We start from the raw sequence: 25505 nt of genomic DNA, 5'->3' as shown, positions 1-25505 counted from the left end.
GAGGACTTACTCCGGCTCGAAGAAGGGGTAGTGACTTGCTCCCCCTCTCTGCCAGGACCTGCTCCTGGAAGGGGGCGGGGCCAACATGGCGCCGAGCGCCGGGTGAGCGGCGCTTTGGCGGTGGTGAGAGTTTCTTCCTGCGCGGGGCACTCGGCTGGCAGGGGAGGGTCAAGTGGTACCCGGACTAGACCCCTTGACGGGCCTGTGTGGGGAACTGGAGGAGGACGGTTGGTTGTGCTTCCGTACGCGTGGGAACTCTGTGTTTGCATTGGAGGGATGTTGGGGGATGAAGCGGGCTCTCTGCTCGTTTCGCGCTGATCCCATTGCCTGGGGACCTTGGATCCGTTAACTTGGGGGAACTACACACATCTAGCTCAAGATAATCCCCCTCTCTGAAGCCTTTCTGCCAGCTCCACTGACCTGAGGGGCTGTCGAATGTTTTGAGCCTTTTCTGGCAGAGGGTACCTCAAGGTATTGAAGGATTAGTAGGAGTTCTCCAGGACCCTGGGACACGACCGCTTCTTGTATACCCGGCTCCAGGCACAGAGTATGTGTTGAATAAATGTGTTCCCTGCAAATAAGACTTACAGAAGTGGGGGAGGAGACCTGGGATGGTTTGAAAAAAACCAAATTCTCTTTCACCTCCATCTTCTCACCCTCCACCACGTCCCCACCCACCCCCACGTACATACCGCAATCAATCCTAAACACTTGACGTTAGTCTTCCTAATGCCAGCTTCAAGCGAGCCACTTTCCTGTTGTTCGCAGAGTAGATTCCAAGCTTGGGCCTGTACTTGTTCATCTTGGTAATAGTGGTACTGAGTATGTACGTATTGAGCACTTACATCTCTAAGCCTCAGTTCATTCATTTATTCAACAAACATGTATTGAGTATCTAGAGTGTCTGAGGCAACAGTCTTCGGTCTTGGACTACATCAGTGAACATAATAGACAAAGTTATCTGTCAATACGGTGCAGGGGGGAAGGTGTGGTGATAATAAACCATAAGAAATGGTAATATATATTAGATGTCAAATGCCAGTGTGGATGGACTGTGGTATTAATTAGGGTGGTGGAAATAGGCAGCTAGGCAGACATCTGGGGAAGAGCATTCCAGGAAGAAGGAACAGCAAAGGCCATACAGCAAGAGCATGCCTGTTAGGTTTGAACAGCAAGGACAATGAGGCTGGATCAAACTGGAAGAATGAAGCAAAGGAGGTCAGAGATGTAATGCAAAGAGGGCCTTGTAGACCACAATAAGAATTTTGGGTTTTACTCGATTGAAAATGGGAAACCATTACAGGGTTTGAGTAGAAAAATGACGCAATTTGATTTATAATTGGATGGAATCACTCTGGTTGCTGTTTTGGGAGTAGATGTAAAGAGCAAAGGTGAAAGCAGGAAGAGCTTGTCAGGGGGCTATTGGAGTTATCCAAATGATAGATGATGGGGGCCTGTGGTAGGAATGGAGGAATCAGGTTCGATCACCTAGTGGATTTGATGTGAGGGCTCATGTAAAGAATGAGCTCCCTACAAAGACAAGGAAAGCAGAGGCTGGAGCAGGAGATGGGGCAGGGGACAGGGTATCAGGAGTTCAGTTTTAGTGGAGATTTTAAGTAGACAGTTTTGATATACAAGCCTGAAGCTAGGAGGAACACTGGGCTGGGGATATAAATTTGGCCATTGTTAGCTTCTAAGCAATGTTGAAAACAGAGAGCTCACCAAGTAAATACATGTAGCTAAAGAAGAAAACTAAGGACTGAGTCCAGGACATTAAGCAGATGAAAAGAAGAGGAAGAAACAGTAAAGGAAACTGAGAAGTAATGGCCAGTGAAGTAGGAGGAAAACCAGAGGTCGGTGCCACAGTGGAATGAAGGTTTTCAGAAGGTAGTAGTCAGCTATGCTATGTGCTGCTTTGAGGTTAAAGAAGATGAGGGCAGAGGTGGCGGGGGCGGGCAGGGTGCTTGGATTTGGCAACGTGACCTTGATGAGAGGTTTCAGGGATCTAGTGGGGTCAAAAGCCTGATTGGAGTAGGTTCAAGAGAGGAGAGGAAAATTAGAAACAGGGTTGAGACAACTTTTTCAGGGAGTTTTATTGCAAGGAAGAGCCAAAAAATGGGGTGTATCATATAGAGCAAGTGAAATAAAAGATTTTAAATATATAATTTGGTGAAATATGCATAACATCAAACTCACTATCTTAACCAGTTTTAAGTGTAGTTTAGTGGCATTAAATACATTCACATTGTTGTGTAACCATCACTACCATCCATCTCCTGAATTCTTCAGTTATAAAACTGGAATTCTATACCCATTGAACAATAACTCCTCATCCTCTCCTCCATCCCCTGGCAACCACCATTCTCTACTTTCTTACTCTGAGTTTGACTACTTTAAAACCCTCACACAAGTGGAATCATACCATATTTGTTCTTTTGTGACTGGCTTATTTCACTCAGCATAATGTCCTCAGGGTTCGTATATGTTGTAGCATGTGACAGGATTTCCTTTTTAAGTCTGAATAATATTCCATTGTGCATATATATCAGTGTTTTGTTTTTTAAGAAGGGAGAAATAACTGCATTTTTTAAGGTGATGGAAATGATCTGGTAGGTTGAGAAACTGATGATGCAGGGAGATGGGAGAAATACCAGGGCAGTGCTGAAAGTGGTGATGGATATGAACATTTTCTCTATAGTAACAGGTGGGAAGGCAGAATTTGTGGACACTGGTGCTGCTTGGTGGGTAGACATCGTGGTGGGAGTCTATAGGTCCATTCTGATGGCTGAAAGTGAGGAAAGAGAAAAGGTGTCACATAGGACAGAGGGAGACTGAGTGCATTGAGGAATAATGTGTTTGTCTGGCAGCATTAAGGGCACATTTGAAGTTTATGGCCATGAACTTAAAGTGGGAATTAGTCATGATGGTTGTGTGTTTTTCTCATTGCATTGAATTGTACAGGTATATAGGCTTAGAGTGGGAGAGCTGTATTTAGCCAATATTGTATTTGTGTCAGTCATGAATAATGGTGCTCAAGAAGGGGCAAACAACCTTAAAAAAAGTTTCCCACATTTACAGAGAAGAAACCCAAACCAGGGACAATTTAAGTAATCTATCCAAGTAACACAGTGAAGTAGTGCTAGAGCTGGGATTTTAATTGAGGGCTGAGATCATTCTACTATACCTCATTTGTACAGTGTCTGGCATAAAATCACATAGCTCAATAAGTTATGTTTAATTGGATCGGATTGCTACCTCCTTCTGTTACACCCGGTGCTGACTCATGTGGGGAAGGACAGAAGACACCGATGAGTTCCTTCCCTTCTCGTGTCCTTATTGTCCTCCATTTGTTGTGGCTTCTCACCAGATAGCCACTCTTCTTTGGGCCTCATGTTTCATTTTATTTCTTCTGCCCACCCTGTCCTCCTGCCAGGGTCTCCATCTCTCCATCCTGGGGTATCATCCTTTCGGAGGAGGGAGGAGGGGCTCCAGAATGGCTGAGGAGAAGAAGCTGAAGCTCAGCAACACTGTGCTGCCCTCGGAGTCAATGAAGGTGGTGGCCGAGTCTATGGGCATCGCCCAGATTCAGGAGGAAACCTGCCAGTTGCTGACAGATGAGGTCAGCTACCGCATCAAGGAGATTGCACAGGTAACCTGGCCCCTCTACCCAGACCTGTATTGTATTGAGGATGCTGCCCAGGCCCCCTTCTTTCTCAGGGTCTCAGGCAGACACTTGTTGTCCCACCTGTAGGATGCCTTAAAGTTCATGCACATGGGGAAGCGGCAGAAGCTCACCACAAGTGACATCGACTACGCGCTCAAGCTAAAGAATGTTGAGGTGAATGGGACACACAGGACTGAGACGGGAGGGTTGGTGAGAGCAGTCGTCCCAGATATTGCATTTGCCTTCAGCCACACCTCCATGGGCTCCCTTATCATCCTGGTGTCTGTTTCTCTCTCTCCTGATATAGCCACTCTATGGCTTCCATGCTCAAGAGTTCATTCCTTTCCGGTTTGCCTCCGGTGGGGGCCGGGAGCTTTACTTCTATGAGGAGAAGGAGGTTGACCTGAGTGACATCATCAATACCCCTCTACCCCGGGTGCCCCTGGATGTCTGCCTCAAAGGTTGGGGGAAAGGAGAGCAGGATGGCAGGGGAGGAGGGAAAAGAGGAGCAATGCTCACGGGTTTGAGGAAGCTCACACAGAGGGAACCCATAGTGTGAGATCCCTGGTGAGTTGCAGGAGTGTGGAGTGGTTCCCTAGTATCCATGTCTGCCAGTTTAACTTGACACCTTCCTTTCTCACAGCTCATTGGTTGAGCATTGAAGGCTGCCAGCCAGCTATCCCAGAGAATCCACCCCCAGGTAACCTCCCTGCTCAGAGCCCACCCCTCTCTATCTCACTCTCCCTTCTTCCTTTACATTTACCACTCTCGTCACTCCTCTTGTGACTACTTTCCCACCAGCTCCCAAAGAGCAGCAGAAGGCTGAGGCCACAGAACCTCTGAAGTCAGCAAAGCCAGGCCAGGAGGAAGATGGACCCTTGAAAGGCAAGGGTCAAGGGGCCACTCCAGCTGACGGCAAAGGTCAGTACTACTAGGCCATGTCTTTTCTGGCTCTTGCCCCAAAGCCAGATGGTCATTTGTGAAGTGGGTGAGGTCAGAGTAAGGGCCGAGACCTCAGGCCAGAGAGCCCCAGCCGGGATCAAGCAACCTAAGGGAAGCTGGGTTTCCCTGGGTAGGGGAGTGGAGGGTCAAGGTTTGTCTGGTACCAAGGCCTCTTCTGGAGCTTTCTTTTTCAAATCCATCTTCCCATTTCACACAGGGAAAGAGAAGAAGGCACCACCGCTGCTGGAGGGGGGCCCTTTGCGACTAAAGCCCCGAAGTATCCACGAATTGTCTGTGGAACAGCAGCTGTACTACAAGGAGATCACTGAAGCCTGTGTGGGGTCATGTGAAGCCAAGAGAGCGGTGAGGCCCTACCAAGGGCTCCAAGATTCCTTTGCTTGGCGGCCCCACAAATTTTTCCCAGGGTATCTGCCTCCCACTTCACTCATTTCCCTCCTCCCACAGGAAGCCCTTCAGAGCATCGCAACAGACCCAGGGCTCTATCAGATGCTGCCACGATTCAGCACCTTCATCTCAGAAGGGGTGAGAGGATTCAGGAGGGCCAGGCCCTAGGATGAGATTCCAGAGGGTGAGGAGGTGGCAGGGGATGCTCATCTAAAGGGTTTCCCTGCCCCGGTACTTCTTCCTGTAGGTCCGTGTGAATGTGGTACAGAACAACCTGGCCCTGCTCATTTATTTGATGCGCATGGTGAAGGCATTGATGGATAACCCTACACTGTATCTAGAAAAATATGTGAGTGGTCCTGCCCACCCACTTCTCATCCCAGGGTTTAGAGATCTCACTGCTACCAACAGGAAGTTATTTATCATAATTAGCTGACTTGCCACCTCTCCTGTAGGTGCATGAATTGATTCCAGCTGTGATGACCTGCATCGTGAGCAGACAGCTGTGCCTGCGGCCAGATGTGGACAACCACTGGGCACTCCGGGACTTTGCTGCCCGCCTGGTGGCCCAGATCTGCAAGCATTTTAGCACAACCACTAATAACATCCAGTCTCGGATCACCAAGACCTTCACCAAGGTGAGCCAGGAGAACAAAGAGCATAAGCCCTTTTACATCTCTCTCTCAGGGTTGTCACCAGGACAATGAAAGCTTTACCTAAACCAGTGGGGAATCAGTAGTGGCTGGAGGTAATGACACTGAAAGCAAGGAGGCAGAGTGGAACGAGCAGAAGTGACACTGAAAATAAGCGGCAGGGGGACTAGGAAAGTGTGTTTATGAGAAACTTGGGTCCTTACCAATTACCCTTTCAGGCCCATGACCTGGATTTATTTTCCATCCCCTTACAGAGCTGGGTGGACGAGAAGACTCCGTGGACCACACGTTATGGCTCCATTGCAGGCCTCGCAGAGCTGGGACATGATGTCAGGCCCCAGGGGGAAGCACTGGGGGAGGGAGGCATCATGAGGTCATAGCAGGCAACAACCTCCCCACCCCTGATCCTGTGGTGACCCCAGGGCCCTGGCTTCTCCCCTTCCGTTCCAACAGGTGATTAAGACTCTTATTCTGCCACGGCTGCAGCAGGAAGGGGAGCGGATCCGCAGTGTCCTGGATGGCCCTGTGTTGAGCAACATTGACCGAATTGGAGCTGACCACGTGCAAAGCCTCCTCCTGGTGACCAGAGCCCCCTGTCCTCCCCTTGCTTCTTCCCACTAATCCCCTCCCCAACAACACACACAGGTACAATGTTTAGCAAGCATGTGGTATCTTTTATTCACTTATCCCATCTGTGCCTCATACATTCAGCGCACACCTCGGTACAATACTGGTTTGCAGATGGAAAGACTGAGGTACAGAGGAGTTAAGTAAGAAATAAGAGGTCTTAACTCTCAACCTGTGACTTCTAAACTGCACTGCCCCTGATGCTTCTGCATCACTGTGGCCCACTCTGTTTAAGGCAAATGCCCTATGGACCAAAACTCCCCCTCAAATATTACCAGGTATTCAGCACATTTTCTGTTCATATCAGTTAGTGCCTGTGTTTTCTTATGAAGAAAAACCACAGTGTTCCTTGTACACACTGCTTTCCCAGCAATTTGGCCTCCAACAAGAACATACTGAACTGGCTTTGTTTTTGCCTTCTCTCTGCAGAAGCACTGTGCCCCTGTTCTAGCAAAGCTGCGCCCACCGCCTGATAATCAGGATGCCTATCGGGCAGAATTTGGGTCCCTCGGACCCCTCCTCTGCTCCCATGTGGTCAAGGCCCGGGCCCAAGCTGCTCTGCAGGCCCAGCAGGTCAACAGGACCACTCTGACCATCACTCAGGTCAGTGAGAGTGCAGGGAGGAGGAAGGGCCACCAAACGGAGAGGAGGAATAAGGTAAAACGAACAAAAACGGAGGGGGGTGGGGACAGAGCCCTGATTTACATCAGGGTGGGAATCACAGGCAAGAATTTTATAAAACCCAGGGCCCTCTGAGTCAAAGTCTTGGAGGAAGCTAGGCCCCCAACCCCAGTGAGACCCACTGAGGGCCAAGAAAAGCCCTTCTCTTTCTTAGATGTTATTTTCTTCTTGCCTCTTCTTCCTGCAGCCCCGGCCCACACTGACACTCTCACAGGCTCCTCAGCCTGGCCCTCGAACCCCTGGCTTGCTTAAAGTCCCTGGCTCCATCGCACTGCCTGTCCAGACACTGGTGTCCGCGCGAGCTGCTGCCCCACCTCAGCCTTCCCCTCCTCCAACCAAGTTTATTGTAATGTCATCGTCCTCCAGTGCCTCATCCACCCAACAGGTATGTGGAGCCTTGTGGAACCAGGGATGGTGGGGAGCATGTCACCATGCTGCCCAGAGGGGCCTGGGGTTACCTCAGAGCACTGTGGGAGGCCCCAGAGTAGAGCCCAGTCACCTGTGGACCCAAAGACAGGAGCTAGAAGGAGCACTTTCCAGGGGCCCACAAGGCCGTAGCTTCTCCTGAGCAAAATCAGAGGATGAATTATTTGGTTGAACCAAGTGAGGTATTCCCTCAGGCCTGGGGAGGAGGGAGGACACAAGGCAAGAGGCACTGCTTTCTATTCTTCCCCCAGGTCCTGTCCCTTAGCACCTCAGCCCCTGGCTCAGGCTCCACTACCACCTCTCCTGTCACCACCACAGTCCCCAGCGTGCAGCCCATTGTCAAGTTGGTCTCCACCGCCACAGCTGCACCCCCCAGCACTGCCCCCTCTGGCCCCGGCAGTGTCCAGAAGTACATAGTGGTCTCTCTTCCCCCAACAGGGGATGGCAAAGGAGGCCCCACCTCCCATCCTTCCCCAGTCCCTCCCCAGTCATCAGCCCCCTCCCCACTTGGGAGCACTGCCCTCTGTGGGGGAAAACAGGAAGCTGGAGATAGCCCCCCTCCAGCTCCAGGGACTCCAAAGGCTAATGGCTCTCAGCCTCCTGGATCTGGCTCTCCTCAGCCTTTACCTTGATGCTGTCACGCATCTGCCAACCTTCTTCTCTCCCCCAGATTTTCTCTCTGTGCGCCCGTGTGCGCGCGCGCGCGCACACACACACACACACACACACACACACATGCTGACACGCTGGGTGGAAGTAGTGACCTGCTTCCCTCACCTTAACTTTCTTTTTAGATATTGTACAGCCAGCTCCTCAGAATAAAAGTTTGATTTATAAGTTCTGATTCACTTTAGTCCTTTCTGTGTCCAATACCATGGGAGGGTCTAACCTGTTGAGTCCCTGTGGTCTCTAGAACTTGGGACTCTTCTAGCCAGATCCATAGCCACGGGCAGAAGGCTGAAAAAGACAGTATCGTCCTTCTCCTGAACTGCCCATGTCCTTGTTTGGGGAGCTTCAGATCCGAATGACATAAGCATCACTGTGGCTTAGGTGTCGCACCCACTTGTGGGGGTTGGCGCTGCCGCAGGGTGTGAACGCCAGCCTGAGGAAGCGAACCTGGAGGCCGGAGCACGTGTGCCGGGGAAGCTCAAAGGAGAGGCTGGCAGGGCCCAACCCCAGAGGAGGGGTTGAGGTGGACTGCCCTTGACCAGGAGGCCCAGGCAGACCTGGGACTTCCATCTGTGAGGGATAGAGGCAGAAGGAGGGATGCTGAAGGCAGAGAGGAAGGTGGGGAGGGAAGACAAGGGGCCAGGAAGGTAACTGTACTGGTGGGAACAATGCAATGACTACATTAGGAAGATGAATCGGGCCTGAAAATGGAGGTGGGAGAAGAGGCCTTAGAGCATCAGCAGCTGATACCTGGAAAAGGCCTGACAGCTGAGAGCCTCCTTGCACTCGAGGCAGGTTCCAGCGAAGTGCTCCATCCCCCAGCTCTGCCTTCTGCTCCGGGCTACTCAGCTCCTGAGATAGGCTGGAGTTTGGAAAGGTGACAGGCTCAGCTGCCTCAGGAGCAGGCCAGTTCCACCCCGACAGTGCACACTCCTCCGCAGTGCCATCCTGTTGTCCACGGAAGCAGGTGAAACCACCCAACACCCCATGATGCACACACACTAACCTGACCACCCCTCGAGGCAGGGGAAGGTGCAGCCTGATGTTGAGAGCCTGGCTGCAAACATGAAAGGAACAGAATCATCCCCAGAAAGGTAGTGACTTGTCTCCGTTCTTCATTAGTGTCACAGCTGGAATTCAGCCCAAGTGCCACCCAATCCCATTTCCAAACTCTCAAGCCTCTAACTAAACTGATTCCAAGGCTGGTGGCTGCATCTAAAGGCCAAAGCAACAAGTATCTGGGTCCTGTCTCCTACTACCCATAGCTGAACTAGTCTTGGCTACCCCTACTCATACCTCTTTGGTGGCAGGTCACATCGTAACTTCAGATAAACCTGGAGCCTGGGTGAGAGGGTACAATACCATTACTCTGGCCATATTCTACTAGCATCTCACCACCCCCCACTGAAGGCCCCCATGCATATGCCAAAAGAAAGAGAGAAAAGCTGAAATCTGCCCAACTCCACTAGTCACTAGTGTTCACGGGGCTGAGTCTACTTGGGGGGGTGGGTGCCTTTTTCTAATTTGTACCCTATACCACTAACCACCATCCCTCCACAATAAGTCTAGGGAACATATATCTATTAGCTTGGGTTCCAGAGAAATTCTAGGACAGGGGAAATGGTCTCACCTGCCTGTGCCTCGGTCCCACTGCACAGAGGGAAAGAGCCGGAAGGGGAGTGGGGAGGGGAGGTCATCTGACAGTTGGTACCGCATCACAGTCAGCTGAGATGAAGGTGGAACTGATATCAGTTTGGTCCCCTCACACCTGAATTACCTCCCTTCCCAGTAGATAGAATATACTAGGCCAGCTCATCCTGACCTCGCCCTGAGGTGGCTGCAAGCGGAGTATTCGATGAGATTCAAACTCGTCCAGGTGCACTGAGCTGTGAAATGAGACCTCATCCACCCGAATTCCTGGCCCATAACCTAGAAAAAGAGAAAGACTTGTCTGCTAACCTATACTTTGGGAGTGAAGAGCAGGGGTGGGGTGGGGTGGGGATCTATCTCTAACTTCTCTCCATGAAACCTCTGGTAGTGGCCTGAACGTAGGAGAAAAAGACCCCCTTTCACCTCACCTCTCAGTTCTGACTTCCCCACACAAAATTCTTCTGTCAAACCAATGCGCATCTCTGTCAGAGAAAATGATAACAGAAAAGACCAACAAATACCACCATATACACACCAAGGAGCCTGTCCCAAACCCAACTCTGGGCCCAATCTGCAGACTTCTCACCAGAGCCGCTGGGAAGAAAGCTCTTGAGTCGGATCTCTCCCTGCACATCCACCTTCAGCAGTGAGCCCTGAGAGTGGCAGGGAGATTAATGCCCAGAGGTGACCTCGCAACATGTTTCCCAGATACTATCTATCCTCAGTTCCAGGGCTGGGGACCCAAACTTACATTAGATGCTATCAGTACAGACAGCCTCTCGACCACATCCAAAAACACTTCATTCTTTTGGCTCTGAGAAAGAGAGGGAGTTTGGGTGGCTGGAGGCTGAATGCCCTATATTCTAAAGTGGACAGGACAGTGGATGCTAGGGCCCTGGGGTGGGGACATGAGGTAAGAGAAGGGATTGGATTATCCAAATCTAGGAGAGGTGGAAAGATATGCAGGGATCTCGGACTCTAAGATCCCCTGAAAAAAATCAGAAGGTCTGAATCTCTTTAGCCCTCTTATACCTGGTCAGTGCGGCTGGACAAGACTGGGCGGCTGGCTGCACTGCTGGGGGCCACTTTGCTCTGCTGTGTCTCCGCCCCAAACTGGAAAGCACCAAAAGCAATCAGTCCTCAAGGTCTGACAGTCCTGACAACCTTCTCCCTCCTAGTCCTCTTTCCCTCCACTGACCAAGCCAACGCTGCTGAGATCAAAGAGGCTGAAGGGCTTGCTGACCACAGCCTCAGTCTGGATGAAGTTCCTCAGCATCTCTGTGGATGTAGTCTGTACGTAGCCATAATCCTAGGGTGGAGGAAGGACAGTCTTTGGGTGGCCAGTAGAGGAAGCAGGTGAAAAGGAGCAGACTTAGCCTTCCATTCAAGGTATAGATCTTCAAGGACCAGGGACAATGAGGCAAATTGTTGAAACTTACCAACACTTCATCCAGGAGTTCATAGACAAGAGCCACATTGCGGGAGATGGTCCCCTCACCCAGAGAGCCACAGTAGTCGCCCAAGAGAGTGGCTAACCTGAGAAAAAAGAATGGGCTGTGCATCTCTTCCTCTTCTCAGACCCCCACACCCAGCTCCCCTGCCCTGCCCTTCTCACCGAGAGAGCAGCTCTAGGAGGCTGAAGGGAGAAATGTTTTGTGAAGTTGTGGCCACCAGATAGAGACCGCTGTGTCTGATGTGAATAAAATGACGGTCGTCGTGGTGCTGAGGCGGGGGCGAGGAGAAGAAAGTGTCAGGAAGAGAGTTGTGCTTAAGGGCCCAGGAGACTCGGGCTGGTATCCTCATTCTCCTACTTCCTAGCAGTGCGATTTAGGGCGAATTAGATACCTCCCTAGGGCCCAGTGTAAGTGGAGTTAACGATAGTTCCTACCCCAGAGCTGCTGAGGACTGAGATGTGCGAGGAGCGGTATCTGCTGTATTGTTAGCGTTCAATAAGTTTTTCTCAGTATTATTTGGAGGAACGTACCCCTCCAAGAGGAAGCGGCCCCTCAACCCGCCTGCCTTGAGACCACTCCTACCCCCTTGTGGTTACCATAACAACCGGGGACTCATCTCCGGGCAATCCCGTCAGCTTCCGGTAGAAGAGCTCCGCCACATCCCGGCCGCCACTGTCCCCGCGGACTGACGGGTTGAAGGACAGCTAAGGAACTGGCAATCCAGGCTGGCTCTGGGACACTACTCCCACCCAACCCATCCCCTCTGAACCCCTGGGTCAAGGATACAATCCTTGTAGATGAGTGGGTCCCCCTTGGAAGACAGAATGAAGAACTGGGAAATCATGGCTGTTCTGCGGAACAGACTAGACTGAAGTTGGGCCTGCCCCGCCCAGCGGCCCCGGAACAAAAGGACGAGTGGGGAATGGCCCTTTAAAAGCGATTCCCCTTGTACGCGGGAAAGCCGGCGCCTGCCCCGCCTCGCCCAATCTGACTCTCCTCGCACCCGCGCCGCTTTCCCGTCATTCAGCCCAGGCGCCGGGTGATTGGCCGAGGCTGGAGCCCGCGGCGAGAGGGAGGGACAAGAGCGCCTCCTCTCGAATTGGGCCGCAAGCAGCGGCGCCGGTCACGTGTTGGGCGACGTTTCGCGCCAATTTCGGTTGGTCAGTCGCAATCCGCCGCGCGAACGTTGGCTGCTACCGGGGAGTGAGAACCTTGAGCCCGCCAACTGCTGTAGCACGGTCCTCAGCAGCGATGGCACTTAAAGACTACGCACTGGAGAAAGGTGAGGGTCTACAAGCCTGGGAGAATTGTCCTGCGCGGGAAACCTCCTGGCCAACCCTTGTTGGTATGAGCTGGGGTCCGGGGTTGTGGGGGAGGCGGGCTCTGCGCGCGAGGTCAGAGCCCGGGTCCAGAGGCCGCGGGGCTGAGGCAGACAGTTCCTGGGAGGAGCGCGGAGACTCGAGGACGGTGAAGAGGTGGTGATCGTGTCTGGGAAAGGAGTGGGGGTCGTCGTGTGGGGACGGACTCTGGTGCCCGAGTGTGAAAGGTCATGCCTAGCGGGGTCCGCATCTAGGGACTCTAGGACGTAGGATCGGGCACCCTGGATCCCGCTACCTTCCGCGCTCTCAGGCACTCCAAGGGGCAGTGTCCTGCCGAGATGCTGAAGCCCCGGGGGCGGGCTGGCTTGGGCCGCTGCGCGCGGGGATTGGCCATTTTAGGCCAGCCTCGAACGGAAGTCGAGGCGGGCGGAAGTTGCGCGACGCCTCTGATGGAGTGTCGTGTGTAAACAGTGTCCTTCCGCGCAGTAGTCTCGGAAAAAGCTTCTGAGGGTGGGGGCGTGCCTGGAATTGGGGATTTTAGTGCGAGTCCAAAAGGAGGTAGCGGGGGTGTGGGAGGACAAGGAGGGGCCCTGGACCAGCCAGCAGTTTACGGGCCGCTTCCCGCCCTAGGCGGAGGAATCCTGGTCTGTGAGGCGGCAGCATCTGGGCCCATGTGCTTCTTTGTTTACTAAGAGCGGAAGCAGTGGCGGGAGAGGGGGTGGGGTGGAGGATGGGACTAGGGGCGAGATTTAGGAGCTCAAAAGAGAAGGGGCATTCATACTTACGGAAGAAAAGATGAGAACCTTGAGACTTGAGTTTGCTGCTGTGAGTGGGAGGCCTTTGGGAAAGAGCACTGAGCTTCCTAACGAAGGCAGAGACTGGAATTCCCCTCAAGAGATGAGGGTATTGGCTAGTGCTCTCAACTGCCAGGTTTCCCTAATTCTCTATATTAAATCAGATTTGTGAAAAGGAGTTCTGCCTAGTTTGGGGATAATTAATATGGAGTGATTTTAATATTTATATAACTAATTTTAATGAAATGGAGTTTTTTCGATTTCTGTCAAAGGAGTTTGCAGTAAGGTATCTGAAAGAAAGGAATATGATTCTCCTGATTTTACATTTACTTTATAGAAAAGGTGAAGAAATTCCTACAAGAGTTTTACCAGGATGACGAGTTTGGCAAGAAGCAGTTCAAATATGGGAACGAATTGGTAAGTCTTAGGGTTAGAAGGAATGGGGTAGTTGTTTAAGGAGCTGTAAGGAGGCCTGGCTTATTTCAGCAAGTACATTGTCTGTAAGCGACATGCCTTTAGTCCGGTACCTGATACCAAGTGACTATAATGCTATATTTGTGATAATTAAGGTTTTTTAGGAGCTGAGAGGATGTCTTTTGGGAACTAAGAAGTGAGTATTGTTTTGCCTCACACTGTTTTTTCTCCCCTATGGAGGCCTGGATTCTGTCCTGAGCTCACATTGATGGGTCCTTGCATGTAAACAGTGGTGAGCACAATAAACTTGGCTCTGAGGTGTTCCTGACTGTTCCCCACCACAGGTTCGACTGGCTCATAGGGAACAAGTGGCAATGTACATAGATCTTGATGATGTGGCAGAGGAGGACCCTGAGTTGGTGGATTCAATTTGTGAGAACACCAAGCGCTATGCAAGGCTCTTTGCTGATTCTGTTCAAGAGCTGCTGCCTCAGTACAAGGAGAGGGAGGTGAGTGCAAGAAAACCCAGGGCAAGGAGCTTAGATTTCTTTTTTTCTTTTTTTAAAGATCTTTATTTTTAGAGAAAGGGGGAGAGATACATCAATAGGTTACATCTCACATGCCCCCTGCTGGGAACCTGGCCTGCAACCAAGGCATGTGCCCTGATTGGGAATCGAACCAGCAACCTTTTGGTTTGCAGGCTGGCACTCAATCCACTGAGCAGGGCAGTGACTTAGATTTCTGTCAGGAAGCTTCTCGGATATTAGTGATTTCTGCCTGTTGTCCTTTATGCCCCATCCTGCCACTCATTTTTCCCATCTTCCTCCCTTTGTCTGTAGGTGGTAAATAAAGATGTTCTGGATGTTTACATTGAGCACCGACTGATGATGGAGCAGCGGAGCCGAGACCCTGGTGCAGCCCGAAGTCCCCAGAACCAGTACCCTCCTGAACTCATGCGTAGATTGTGAGTGGATGCATAGATTGTGAGTGATTTCAGTAGGGAAGGGAATGGAAATTGGTTGTCTAGAAACTTGTTAATGACTGTTTTCTCCCTTAGTGAGCTGTACTTTCAAGGCCCAAGCAGTAATAAACCTCGTGTGATCCGGGAAGTACGGGCCGACTCTGTAGGGAAATTGGTAACTGTGCGTGGAATCGTCACTCGTGTCTCTGAAGTAAAACCCAGAATGGTGGTGGCCACTTACACTTGTGACCAGTGTGGGGCAGAGACCTACCAGCCGGTATGTATGAAGTAAGGAACAGGAACACACTTAACTTTGTTAGTGATTTTTATAAGAATTTTGTCTGTTGATGTTTATCTGTTACTTTCTGTTTATTGTAAAACACGCCTGGTGTTCATTTGCCTTTCATTCTTTTTCTGGTATGTAGTGGTTCTATCCATTTGTGTATTTTGGGCCTGTTGATGTTTTCCCAGAGTAGTTCAAGATGTTTTTGACAGTTCTGTGAAGATGAGATGTGATTCAGGTGAATAAGTGGCTCATTTTCTTCTAGTTTCCTTTGATTCTTAAATCCTAGATCCAGTCTCCTACTTTCATGCCTCTGATCATGTGCCCAAGCCAAGAGTGCCAGACCAACCGCTCAGGGGGACGGCTGTATCTGCAGACGCGTGGCTCCAAATTCATCAAATTCCAGGAGATGAAGATGCAAGAACATGTGAGTTTGGGGTATGTTGCCCAGGGAAGGTGGAGCTTGGGAGTCTATTTGAATATACTAGTCACTCATGGAGTTCAAGAAAGAAAGGAGAACAGAAGAAGGAGGAAGAGCTGAGGTAGAGAAGTCATGTCAAGCAGGAGGGTGGTTTAACTGGAACTTTGATTGAGCTGGGAAAAGGTAAAGGAGATCTCTGCTTCCATCCTCCTGTTGGCTTGTCTGAAGCTGGACAGGCCAAGATTTAGAAAAGTGGGATGCCTAGGCAGGAGCTTAGGTCCTTGGAGGCCTTAATTTTCCTTTTCTTTGCCTGTGCACCCTTATCCTCCACAGAGTGATCAAGTGCCTGTGGGAAATATACCTCGTAGCATCACAGTGTTGGTAGAAGGAGAGAACACACGGATTGCCCAGCCTGGGGACCATGTCAGTGTCACTGGTATCTTCTTGCCAATCTTGCGTTCTGAGTTCCGACAAGTGATACAGGTAAGAAGGGGTGTTTGAAATGAGGAGGAAATACTCCCTTTTCCCCCTTGCCCACTCACTCTCACCACACCCACAGAGGAAACTATTAACAGAAAAACAAAATAGAACACACAGTTTTGTCGGGAACCCCTGAAGGACTCATGTGGATGGCCATTCATATCCTGACCTTTATGTTCAAGGGTTTACTCTCAGAAACTTACCTGGAAGCGCATCAGATAGTGAAGATGAGTAAAAGTGAGGATGATGAGTCTGCGTTTCGAGAGCTGAGCAGAGAGGAGCTGAGGCAAATTACAGGTGAGGGGCTAGGGGAAAAGACTGGGAAAGTTTCTTTCTAGTACTTCTTTTTCCTAATCTTCACTTTCCTTCAGAGGAGGATTTCTATGAAAAGCTGGCAGCTTCCATTGCTCCAGAAATATATGGGCATGAAGATGTAAAGAAGGCACTGTTGCTCCTACTGGTGGGGGGTGTGGACCAGTCTCCTCGAGGCATGAAAATCAGGGGTAAGAGGAAATGAGGGAGAGGCTAGGGGTAAGGGACGGCATTTGGAAGAAAGGATGACAAGAACTAGTGTCACTATAGATTACAAAGTAAAAAGGTTGGCATCTTGGCTTCATGGACATGGGGAGGAATTGGAAGAAATAATCCTGGTTATGGGGGCTGAGGCAGTATTTTTATCTGTTGTTGCACAACTTGCATTGAAAGAATAGCTGCAGGGGTTTCCTTCTCTCCCAGGTAACATCAACATCTGCCTGATGGGGGATCCTGGTGTGGCTAAGTCTCAGCTCCTGTCTTACATTGATCGCTTGGCCCCCCGCAGTGAGTAATCACTCTGGGAGAGGTAAATGTAGAAGACAGGAACAGGACCACTATGTTTATTCTCTTTGGGGGTTTGGAAGGTGGGAGAAGGTTGGGAAAGGGAGATATTGTCGGCCGTAGCATGCCATAAATGTTTACCCAGGAAGGCCTGGATGAGTGAGTGAGATCAGTGCAGGCCTCACCTCACTGCCCCCATTACTTGGTCCTTTGCCCTATTGCCCCTTTCCCTCTTCCTAAATATGTCTGCTTATTTCTTTTCCTGCCTTGCCATTCAGGCCAGTATACGACAGGTCGAGGCTCTTCTGGAGTGGGGCTCACAGCAGCTGTGCTGCGAGACTCAGTGACTGGAGAACTGACCTTAGAGGGTGGGGCCCTTGTGCTGGCTGACCAGGGTGTGTGCTGCATTGATGAATTTGACAAGATGGCTGAGGCTGACCGCACGGCCATCCACGAGGTCATGGAGCAGCAGACCATCTCCATTGCCAAGGCAGGCATACTAACCACACTCAATGCCCGCTGCTCCATCCTGGCTGCCGCCAACCCTGCCTATGGACGCTACAACCCTCGCCGCAGCCTGGAACAGAACATACAGCTTCCTGCTGCACTCCTCTCCCGATTTGACCTCCTCTGGCTGATTCAGGACCACCCTGACCGAGACAATGACCTACGGTGAATAAATCTCAATACTCAGACATCCCTTAGGAATGATCTGGAGGGAGGAGAAATTGGAAAGCCCTCAAATTCTTTGCTCATGAAAACTACTCCATGGCATGGTTCTTAGAGAAATTGTGAGTCTGGGCTGAAACACTAATAAGGATTTCCTGGGAATGTTTGTCCCTGCCGTGCTCTGAGGAGATGGACCAAGGGAAGAAGATAGAGTTGGGGCACAGGGGGTGTAGCACCTAAGTGTTCATCCTTTCCTCCATTATTCCAGGTTGGCCCAGCATATCACCTATGTACACCAGCACAGCCGGCAGCCTCCTGCCCAGTTTGAACCTTTGAACATGAAGCTTATGAGGTAGGAGAGTTAAGACAGATGTACTTCACTAGGCACCTTGTGTGGCAGTGTCTTAGGTCTTGTGTTTCTCCTGAAAAATTTTCAGTCTTAAGATGCGTGTATTTCACTACCACTGTCCCTTTCTATGTCTTGAATCTGAGAACATTGAATTTTATTTTAGGTCCCCCCAGCCTAAGAACACATCAGAGCCGATCTTTCACACCACTGCCCTATCTTAGATGAGGCAGGTTCAGATTTTAGGCAAAGCTGAGTTCTGCTCCAAGGATACTTGATACCACTATTTTCTCCACAGGTTTGTGTGAGGATTCCCAGTGTTTCTCAGGGCTTCTTTCTCGTTACCTATTTTTTTCAAGTAAACAATTGTCTTAAAGCAAACAATATATTTGTTCTTTTTAGCCATACATGTTGAGTGCCAGGTGGATGTCTTACTCATGCATAGGCCATTTGCTTTAAAAGTTGGAAGTAATTTGAAATGCACGAAGAAATCCATCAGTGATATGACAGCCACACAGATAATTACCCACTTTTTTTTCCTACTTAAAAGTTCCTTCCTAACCCTGAGAGTTTTATTAAATGGGAAGCATACTCTCCCAATCTCCCTTTCCTGCTTTCCCACACACCACTTCTCTTGCAGACGATACATAGCTATGTGTCGAGAGAAGCAGCCCACTGTGCCAGAGTCTCTGGCTGACTATATCACAGCAGCATACGTGGAGATGAGGCGAGAGGCTTGGGCTAGTAAGGACGCCACCTATACTTCCGCCAGGACTCTGCTGGCTATTCTGCGACTGTCCACTGCTCTGGTGAGTGCCCTGTTCCTGTTCTGCTGGAGGGTTGACTGTTTAGACTTGCTGGGCAGCCTGCCCCAGTATTGTCCCTTCTCATTGCCTCCTCCCATTCAGGCCCTGCTGGGGCTAAAGTGCTGACAGTGCAGATAGTGGTCCTGTCCATGCTACCGCACTGTGGGTACTTGCTGCTCCAGCAGGGCGCGCACAGCGTCCATGGAGGGAAAGGCCTTCTCCCTGCTTCTCAAACCTGACTGTGAGGATGGGTGGGGTGAATTTCACTATGTCCTTAATCCTGTGCTAGAAACCTTCATTCTGTCCTCACATCTTGGACCTTAGTCCCGGGGGCTCCAAAGTGCTGTTCGTGCAGGTAGTGTGATTACCTGACCTACTGCTGAGCTAGCACTTCCAGAGCCCCAGGGACACAATCTCTCTGCCAATTGCCTTCTAGGCTGAGCTCCCCAAGCTCCATCTGTCATGGTGGGGAGCCCACTGGAACTCAGAAGGGTCTAGTCTCCCTCGCAGGACAGCTGAACACCGGGACTGGCCAGTGTTGAGAGGCGGAGACTTGGGCAATTGCTGGACGCTGCCCTGGGCATTGCACTTGTCTCGGTCTGACAGTGCCGGCCCCACACTGCGGATGTTTGTGGGGGCGGGTAGGAGGCCTCCACTTGGTTTGTGTTAGTAGTCAACACAGAAGGGGGTTCCCTGACTGTGCCATTCCCCTCCTCTTGTTCCCATCTGTCCCTACCTTCCCCTCAGGCACGACTGCGAATGGTGGACACAGTGGAAAAAGAAGATGTGAATGAAGCCATAAGGCTAATGGAGATGTCAAAAGACTCACTCCTGAGTGACAAGGGGCAAACAGCTAGGTGAGTGGCTTAATGGAAGAAGAAATCAGGAGTCACCTTGACTTTCTTGAGCAAGCCACTCTGGCTTCTGCAGCAACACATACATGATAGTGGCCTCAGAATTTTACCACCACTATGTTCTGATATGTTGAGTGCTCTTGTTTGTACCCTGACCTTACCCAGACCCACGCTTGTTTCCTTCAGGACTCAGAGACCAGCAGATGTGATATTTGCCACTGTCCGTGAGTTGGTCTCAGAGGGCCGAAGTGTCCGGTTTTCTGAGGCGGAGCAGCGCTGCATATCTCGTGGTTTCACACCTGCCCAGTTCCAGGCAGCTCTAGATGAGTATGAGGAATTAAATGTATGGCAGGTCAATACTGCCCGGACTCGGATCACGTTTGTCTGATTCCAACCCACTTGAGACATTGGGGTCTACTCTGTATAGTGCTTAAACCTCTCTTCCTTCTTGTAAAGGTCTAATGGTGCCCTTGAAAGAGGAAAGGAGGATCCCTTCTTTTTCCTAAGCTGCACTTGTTTTATTCATTCCTTTTGCAAATAAAGTGTTTGCAAATAAAGATGGATGCCTTCTGTTAAAATGAGGTATTATGTGTTGTGGATTCATGTCTTGTTCCCTTTATATTTGTCTTCTCTCATCCACTCAATAAATGCACTCAGTAAAGTACTTGCCAGGCACCGATACAGACATGGAATGCAGTGAGGAATGAGAATCCTACTATAGAGACTGATTTCCCTGGATCTCCTCAGTTGGACTCAAATATATATTGGGCATACTGCTATGTGCCATTCGGGTTCTGAGGATAGAGTGGCAGTATGTAACACAGGGCCTCTCCAGGCCAACTTCTCTCCATTTCTTTATGAAATGGCTCCATTAGACATCTCATTACACCTCCCTTCTCCCAACTCCTACTTGAAAGCCTTATTCGGGGGTAGTGGATATCAGGGGCCAGGAGGAAGGCATGTGAAAATGAAAAGCCTGGCACAAGTAATTGCATAGAATAGTCCTCATGTTTACACCACCTGGCCTCATCTCTCAAGTGTGGACACTAGTACCTCTGCCTCATAGGGCTGAGGTGCCTATGGCTCAGGCACATACTCTAGTAAGTACTCAATATTTAGCAATAATTGGGAAACATGTGGCAATACTTGGTGCCCAGAGAATCAAGGCTTTCATTTGTCCCTGACAGAAATGTGCTTATACCCCTCTCCCACTCTGAAAAACAAATTAAGCTTGGGAAAGTAGTCCTTTATAGGGAGACATCACACAAAACAGGTGGAAGCAGGCAACTGCTCAATGTAAAGACAGTCCAACTGACCAGACTTGGAGTCAACATAAAAGGGCAATAAGCCCCAGTCACTGAAAAGTATTGAGCTGATGATAAAAAGGAACTCATGGCTCTGAGCAAAGCTGGAACCAAGGGCCTCGAGATCCAAGTTGAAAAATCTGTTGTACCTCTAATACAGGACAGAGCGACTAGAAGGGGTGCTGAGGGGCTGCTCCCCTTTTATTAATGACAGGCTTCTCTAACGGGAGTATAGCACCCCTCCCTCTAGGACAGGTCTGACCCCTGTGCATCACCTCTTCAAGTACCCTCTCAGAAGAACAGCCCTCGCATCCGCCTGCCGATGCCTTGTCGATCATAGAGGACGTTGAACTTGTTCACGAACTGGTTCATGGTGTTGCATGTTTTGGTGATGGTGCCAAGGTAGGCCATGAGCCCCACATCATTGCATTGCTGGGAGGGAACAGAAAGAACCAGTTCCCTGAGGGATCTCAGTTCCTCACAGCATGCCCGAGGAACAGCTGAGTCCCATGTCCAACATGCAGAAACGACAGCATTAAGCTCCACCTCCCCATCCTGGGTTTTACACTCACATCATAAAAGTCTGTCTTGAACTTGTCTGTGCTGAGTACTGGAAGACAGTGACACAATGCATAGGCTTCCCGCAGGATCTCATGATTAAAGGGGACCTCTCCTAAAGGCACAAAAAGGCTGCATTAATGTGGATGTTGTCACTTCCCCAGGAGAAAGGAAAAGTGCCAGGGAGACCCTTGTCCTACCTGCTTCAGAGGCCTTGACATACTCCAGGATGAGCTTGACACGGCTGTGCAGCATCTTGATGGCACTATGCTGTGCTATCAGGTGTTCAGCCACTGCAGGGGAACAGGGACAGTCCACGGTTGAGAAGGCTTGTGACTACACCTTCAACCCCCACTTCCAAGGACAACCTTCCCGCCTCAATTACCAGTGGAGTTCTCTCCACTGCCTGTTGCTGTCATTCGGGCCACATGGTCTACACCAATGCGTTCAGCTTCCTCTGTCGCCAGAGTATAGGTCAGTTCAGCAAACAGCATTGTGGCCTATAGAACACATAGGGAGGGTTAAAAGCAGAAAACACCAGGGGCAGGATCTGAGGGTTGAAAGACAGGCTATTACCTCTCCATTGATTATATCGATGACAGACTCAAAAACACTGACAGGAAGCTGTAAAGAGATGAAGAACAGCTCTTACATCAAATGCACCTAAACCTATATACTATGTGCCAACAATTAGGCTTGGCCTTTCCACTTTAGATTTACTCATTTAATAAACACAATGACAAGGATTGTCCCCACTTTACACGTGAGGAAAATGCAGGTTAGAAGTTAAATAACTGATCCAAAGTCACACAGCTGGTAAGTAACAGAATGGAAATTCAACTCAATAGAAATGTCATACAGTAAAAGGGTACGAGGATAAAAGATAAACATAATGACAGACGAGCATGACAAAGCAAGGATGGGATCAGTGTACTCACATCTGTGTGCTTGGTCATAGGGTTCAACTTAAGAAAGAGGGGGCTCTCGATTATCTCACACACCTGGAAAAGGAAGACGATGGACACGAGTATCAATGCCCATCTTTCTTCTCGTTCTCTATTTTCTGCCCCAGCATGCACATATGTAAGCATGTATACCTGCTTATGGACGTGGATGTCGGAGGGGTCAGGTGGCCCCCCTGTGGTATACCAACCCAGAAACTCCAGCTCCTTGAATACCTGTTTAACTGGAAAGGAAGGGGCCAAAGCACAAAGTATTTCTTGAAACAATCCTTCCTTAACTTGAAGCTGGTGTATTTTCACCAGCTTCTTCCCTCCCCCCTCAAATCCTGGCTCAGTTTAGAATAATTAGTCCCCTCTATCCCTCTCATCCTCATCCATTACTTTCTTTAGGCAGGATATCTGAATGTGTTCTTTTTATGAGATATCTTCAGCTACTAACCTCTTCATCCACCGTACTCATCCCACGTCCTGTTTATTTCTTCCCAACCCTATCCATCTTCCCCAGTTCTATTTTCTCCCACCCCTCTGCCCACTTTTATTCCCCTCTCACACTGCTCCTCCTTGGTGTAATAATATTCTTTGTCAATGATAATCTTCTCTTCCACGGTGTGTGACAGCAGTTCAAAGGAGTTCATCACCTCGATATTTCGGCCCTCCTGCTTCCCTATCAGAGCCCCAATCACTGGGGAAGAAAAGGACACATAAGAGGTGAGGGTCAAGAATCCCAAAACTTCCCTCATCGTTATATCCTGAGGACCTGAGGTCGATGTGAACCAACAACTGGGGCGAGGAAGGAAAAAAGACCACTATTTGGGGTAGATGACCAGAGAAGTTTGCAAAATTAGGCTTAACACTCACCCTGCACAGGCCGCCCTTCCTGGGAGCGCATACGAATCCAATGGTCTGAGATGTTGAGAATCACGAGGGGATGAAGAGCGACTGAAACACTCCCAGTCACTCCGGAGGCCATGACGCTGGGGACTACTAAGGGTTGAGGAAAGAAACAGCTGGTGAGAGTGTGGGCCCCACGTCCTGCCCCGGAGATGGCAGAGCCCGGGCTACACATCCTTCCTAAAAGTTATCCCAAGGTGCGATGTTCCGTCCTCCCTCGTGACTTCTTTCATGATCCAAGAAGACGGCCTTGGGACACCCCGAAGGCCGTCTCCAGAAGCCGTCCCCACGGGGCCAGTTACCTGCCGCATCCACCTCCATCCCGCTGCTCCCACCGGTCCCGTTCGCCGCAGCTCCCGCTGCCGCCGCCATTTTCCCCGCGTCCGCCGGCCTCGACCCCGCCCCCTCCCGGCTTCCGTCCAGCAGCGGCGCATGCGCAGTGTGGCCGGGGTGTGCACCTGGTCTGAAGCCGCGCAGCCTTCGGCTGACCCATCACCCGGACCAGGAACGAAAGCCCAGGGCTCACACCACCCCGAATCCATCAAGTATTCGTAGACCCTGACCCAACCTCTTGTCTGCGGCTGGCCTTGAAGAAATTAATTGACGCCACCCGCCCCAACCTTTTCTTCTTCGTCAGTAAAATTGTAATAAGACTGACTCGTTCCGAAATATATTGCAGAATGAATGAAATGCCATGTTATTGCCCTCAGAATAAAATCCAAGCTGCTAGCCGCGGCCTGCAAGGCCCTGTATAATCCAACTCCGGCCTGCCATTCGGCCCTGACCTTTATTTTTCTGCCTTCTGGGCCCCATGTTTCAGCCACACTAGCTCTCACATCTCTTCTTCTTCTTTTTTTTTTTTTTTTAGAAACTTTTTATTTCCGTCAATCTTATTTCCTTTCTGTTAAGTTTATGGCAGGCCATCTTAAGACCACTCAGTGGTTGTTCCCACCCACTCAGTGGCCTGCCCAGTGCGGGCTGCAGACCAGTCTTCAGTGGCAGGCTGAGTGCTCCAGTCTTCAGTAGGGAACTGCTGAATAGGCACAGAGGGCACCTGCACGCCTTCAGACCAGTCAGGGACCTCAGGCTGAGCAGCAGTGAACTTGGGAGCGTGGGGTGGGGGCGTGTGTCCATTCACCCTGAAATTCCTCCTTGGTCACAGCCTTTTCAGTAGCAGCCTGCTCCTCCTTCTCAATCTCTTCAGGATCCCTGTAGAAGTAGAGATGGGGCATGACCTCCTAGTGGTGCTCCTGGGAGACGGTGCCGCGCATGCGCAGAACTTCCTGGGCCAGCATCCACCACATAAGGCCCACCGAGTGAGCCCCCTTGTTGTTGCAAGGGATGGCGATGCCCACGTAGCGCAGAGGAGAGTCTGTGTTACACAGCGCGGTGGTAGGCAGGTTAACGTCCAAGGCCTCGGTGAAAGGCTGGTGGTCCGCCCTGGGATCAGTGACCACCAGCAGCCTCGGCTCCCGGAAGGCTGCCTGGATCTGGTTAGTGAAGGTCCCCAGGGTGAAGCGGCCGGCGATAGGAGTGGCTCCAGTGGCAGCAGCAAACTTCAGCACAGCTCGTTGGCCAGTGTTCCTGGAGGATATGACACTGACGTCAGCGGGGTTTTCAATGGCAACAATGGCATGAGCTGCCAGCAGAAGGTTCTCTTCAGATTTATGATGTAGATGCCATCACTTTTCCTTTGTAGATGTACTGTTCCATTTGGAAGTCAAGGTTGGTGCCACCTAAGTGGGTTCCTGCGGCAAGGAATTTGAGGACATCCTCCTCCTTCATTTGCAGGACATCAAGGGCTCCGGACATTGTGAAAGTTTCCCTTTAAGTTATGTGGAAACCAAGAACAATGCCGTATGGATCCTTCTCTGGGTAGCGCGGAGAGCTCACATCTCTTCTTTTCACACACCCCACTCCCATTGTTGTGTTCATGGTAACCCTATGACCAACTCAGTACCTTACACTTGGGTACATAAACAATTTTTTAATAAGTGGGTGGATATTTGGGATGGAGCTTAGTCTTGAGTAGCTCCGTCTGCATGTCCTATCTTTCGTTTTTCCAGGTACCGGTATTACCTACAGTACTAGGAACATCCCTAGCATGTTCTAACCCCTTCCATCCTCCCTGTGATCTCCATCTCCATGGAGAGTCAGAGTCTCACATCTGTCAAAGAGACCACTCCACCCCTCTCCTGACTCCTATATGCAATCAAGTTGTGTATATGGCCTTTACCCTTTTTCCTGCTGCCCCAACATATCTGGCTGGCTCTTTCAATATGTGTCTGTACCTAACCCAAAGTGTAGGCTCTATAAAGCAGGCAGAGACCTGTTCCTTAACCCTGCAGAGTATACTCTAGTGACCAGAACTAGCAGGTACAGGGAGATGTTTTCTAGTGATAATGGTGACTTATATGAATTAAGCAACCTTTCCATTTAGGATCCCAGATGAAGGG

General features: G+C 50.3%; 4 protein-coding genes and 1 pseudogene across 10 annotated transcripts; 2 read left to right on the top strand and 3 right to left on the bottom strand.

The window, feature by feature from the left end:
• The first annotated feature begins 11 nt into the window (after positions 1-11).
• On the top strand, positions 12-8089 carry TAF6 (TATA-box binding protein associated factor 6). Of its 4 annotated transcripts, none has more exons than XM_090276729.1 (15): positions 12-123; positions 3434-3649; positions 3752-3838; positions 3972-4125; positions 4308-4364; positions 4466-4585; positions 4824-4969; positions 5072-5149; positions 5259-5360; positions 5467-5649; positions 5919-5993; positions 6118-6243; positions 6721-6894; positions 7160-7357; positions 7650-8089. In XM_090276729.1, the coding sequence occupies exons 2-15, from the start codon at positions 3494-3496 to the stop codon at positions 8028-8030; spliced, it is 2037 nt and encodes a 678-aa protein (XP_090132855.1). In that variant the 5' UTR covers positions 12-123; positions 3434-3493; the 3' UTR covers positions 8031-8089. The 4 variants fall into 4 exon arrangements, with proteins under 4 accessions (XP_090132855.1, XP_090132856.1, XP_090132857.1 ...); XM_090276730.1 differs by having other exon boundaries at positions 63-102; XM_090276731.1 differs by lacking the exon at positions 12-123 and adding an exon at positions 479-547.
• Positions 8090-8103: 14 nt separating this feature from the next.
• Positions 8104-12031, bottom strand: AP4M1 (adaptor related protein complex 4 subunit mu 1). Of its 2 annotated transcripts, XM_090276733.1 has the most exons (15): positions 11958-12031; positions 11768-11856; positions 11333-11439; positions 11157-11253; positions 10916-11026; positions 10750-10830; positions 10469-10531; positions 10304-10370; positions 10146-10199; positions 9890-9996; positions 9698-9792; positions 9364-9408; positions 9074-9124; positions 8818-8929; positions 8104-8637 (listed from the first exon to the last, which is right to left on the bottom strand). In XM_090276733.1, the coding sequence occupies exons 1-15, from the start codon at positions 12013-12015 to the stop codon at positions 8413-8415; spliced, it is 1362 nt and encodes a 453-aa protein (XP_090132859.1). In that variant the 5' UTR covers positions 12016-12031; the 3' UTR covers positions 8104-8412. The 2 variants fall into 2 exon arrangements, with proteins under 2 accessions (XP_090132859.1, XP_090132860.1); XM_090276734.1 differs by lacking the exons at positions 11333-11439; positions 11958-12031 and having other exon boundaries at positions 11768-11850.
• Positions 12032-12292: 261 nt separating this feature from the next.
• MCM7 (minichromosome maintenance complex component 7) lies at positions 12293-19891 on the top strand. 3 transcript variants are annotated; one of them, XM_090276725.1, is made up of 15 exons: positions 12293-12453; positions 13622-13701; positions 14043-14207; positions 14538-14662; positions 14756-14936; positions 15232-15369; positions 15697-15846; positions 16026-16140; positions 16215-16346; positions 16579-16662; positions 16938-17331; positions 17597-17680; positions 18315-18483; positions 19228-19337; positions 19521-19891. In XM_090276725.1, exons 1-15 carry the CDS (start codon positions 12423-12425, stop codon positions 19720-19722), a joined length of 2160 nt encoding a protein of 719 aa, XP_090132851.1. In that variant the 5' UTR covers positions 12293-12422; the 3' UTR covers positions 19723-19891. The 3 variants fall into 3 exon arrangements, with proteins under 3 accessions (XP_090132851.1, XP_090132852.1, XP_090132853.1); XM_090276726.1 differs by lacking the exon at positions 12293-12453 and adding an exon at positions 13234-13315; XM_090276727.1 differs by lacking the exon at positions 12293-12453 and adding an exon at positions 13330-13420.
• Positions 19892-20565: 674 nt separating this feature from the next.
• COPS6 (COP9 signalosome subunit 6) lies at positions 20566-23460 on the bottom strand. The gene is made up of 10 exons (XM_090276735.1): positions 23352-23460; positions 23017-23142; positions 22709-22840; positions 22294-22382; positions 22135-22197; positions 21773-21820; positions 21582-21696; positions 21397-21489; positions 21211-21311; positions 20566-21070 (listed from the first exon to the last, which is right to left on the bottom strand). Exons 1-10 carry the CDS (start codon positions 23419-23421, stop codon positions 20930-20932), a joined length of 978 nt encoding a protein of 325 aa, XP_090132861.1. The 5' UTR covers positions 23422-23460; the 3' UTR covers positions 20566-20929.
• Positions 23461-23847: 387 nt separating this feature from the next.
• LOC150008981 (small ribosomal subunit protein uS2 pseudogene) lies at positions 23848-24861 on the bottom strand (annotated as a pseudogene).
• Between the last annotated feature and the right edge of the window lie 644 nt (positions 24862-25505).

This window comes from Furipterus horrens, unplaced genomic scaffold (genome assembly GCF_987537825.1).
Source record: "Furipterus horrens unplaced genomic scaffold, mFurHor1.1.pri manual_scaffold_5, whole genome shotgun sequence".
Classification (NCBI taxonomy): Eukaryota; Metazoa; Chordata; class Mammalia; order Chiroptera; family Furipteridae; genus Furipterus; species Furipterus horrens.
The sequence above is the reverse complement of the archived record's forward strand: the minus strand, read 5'-3'. Positions and strand labels throughout refer to the sequence as shown.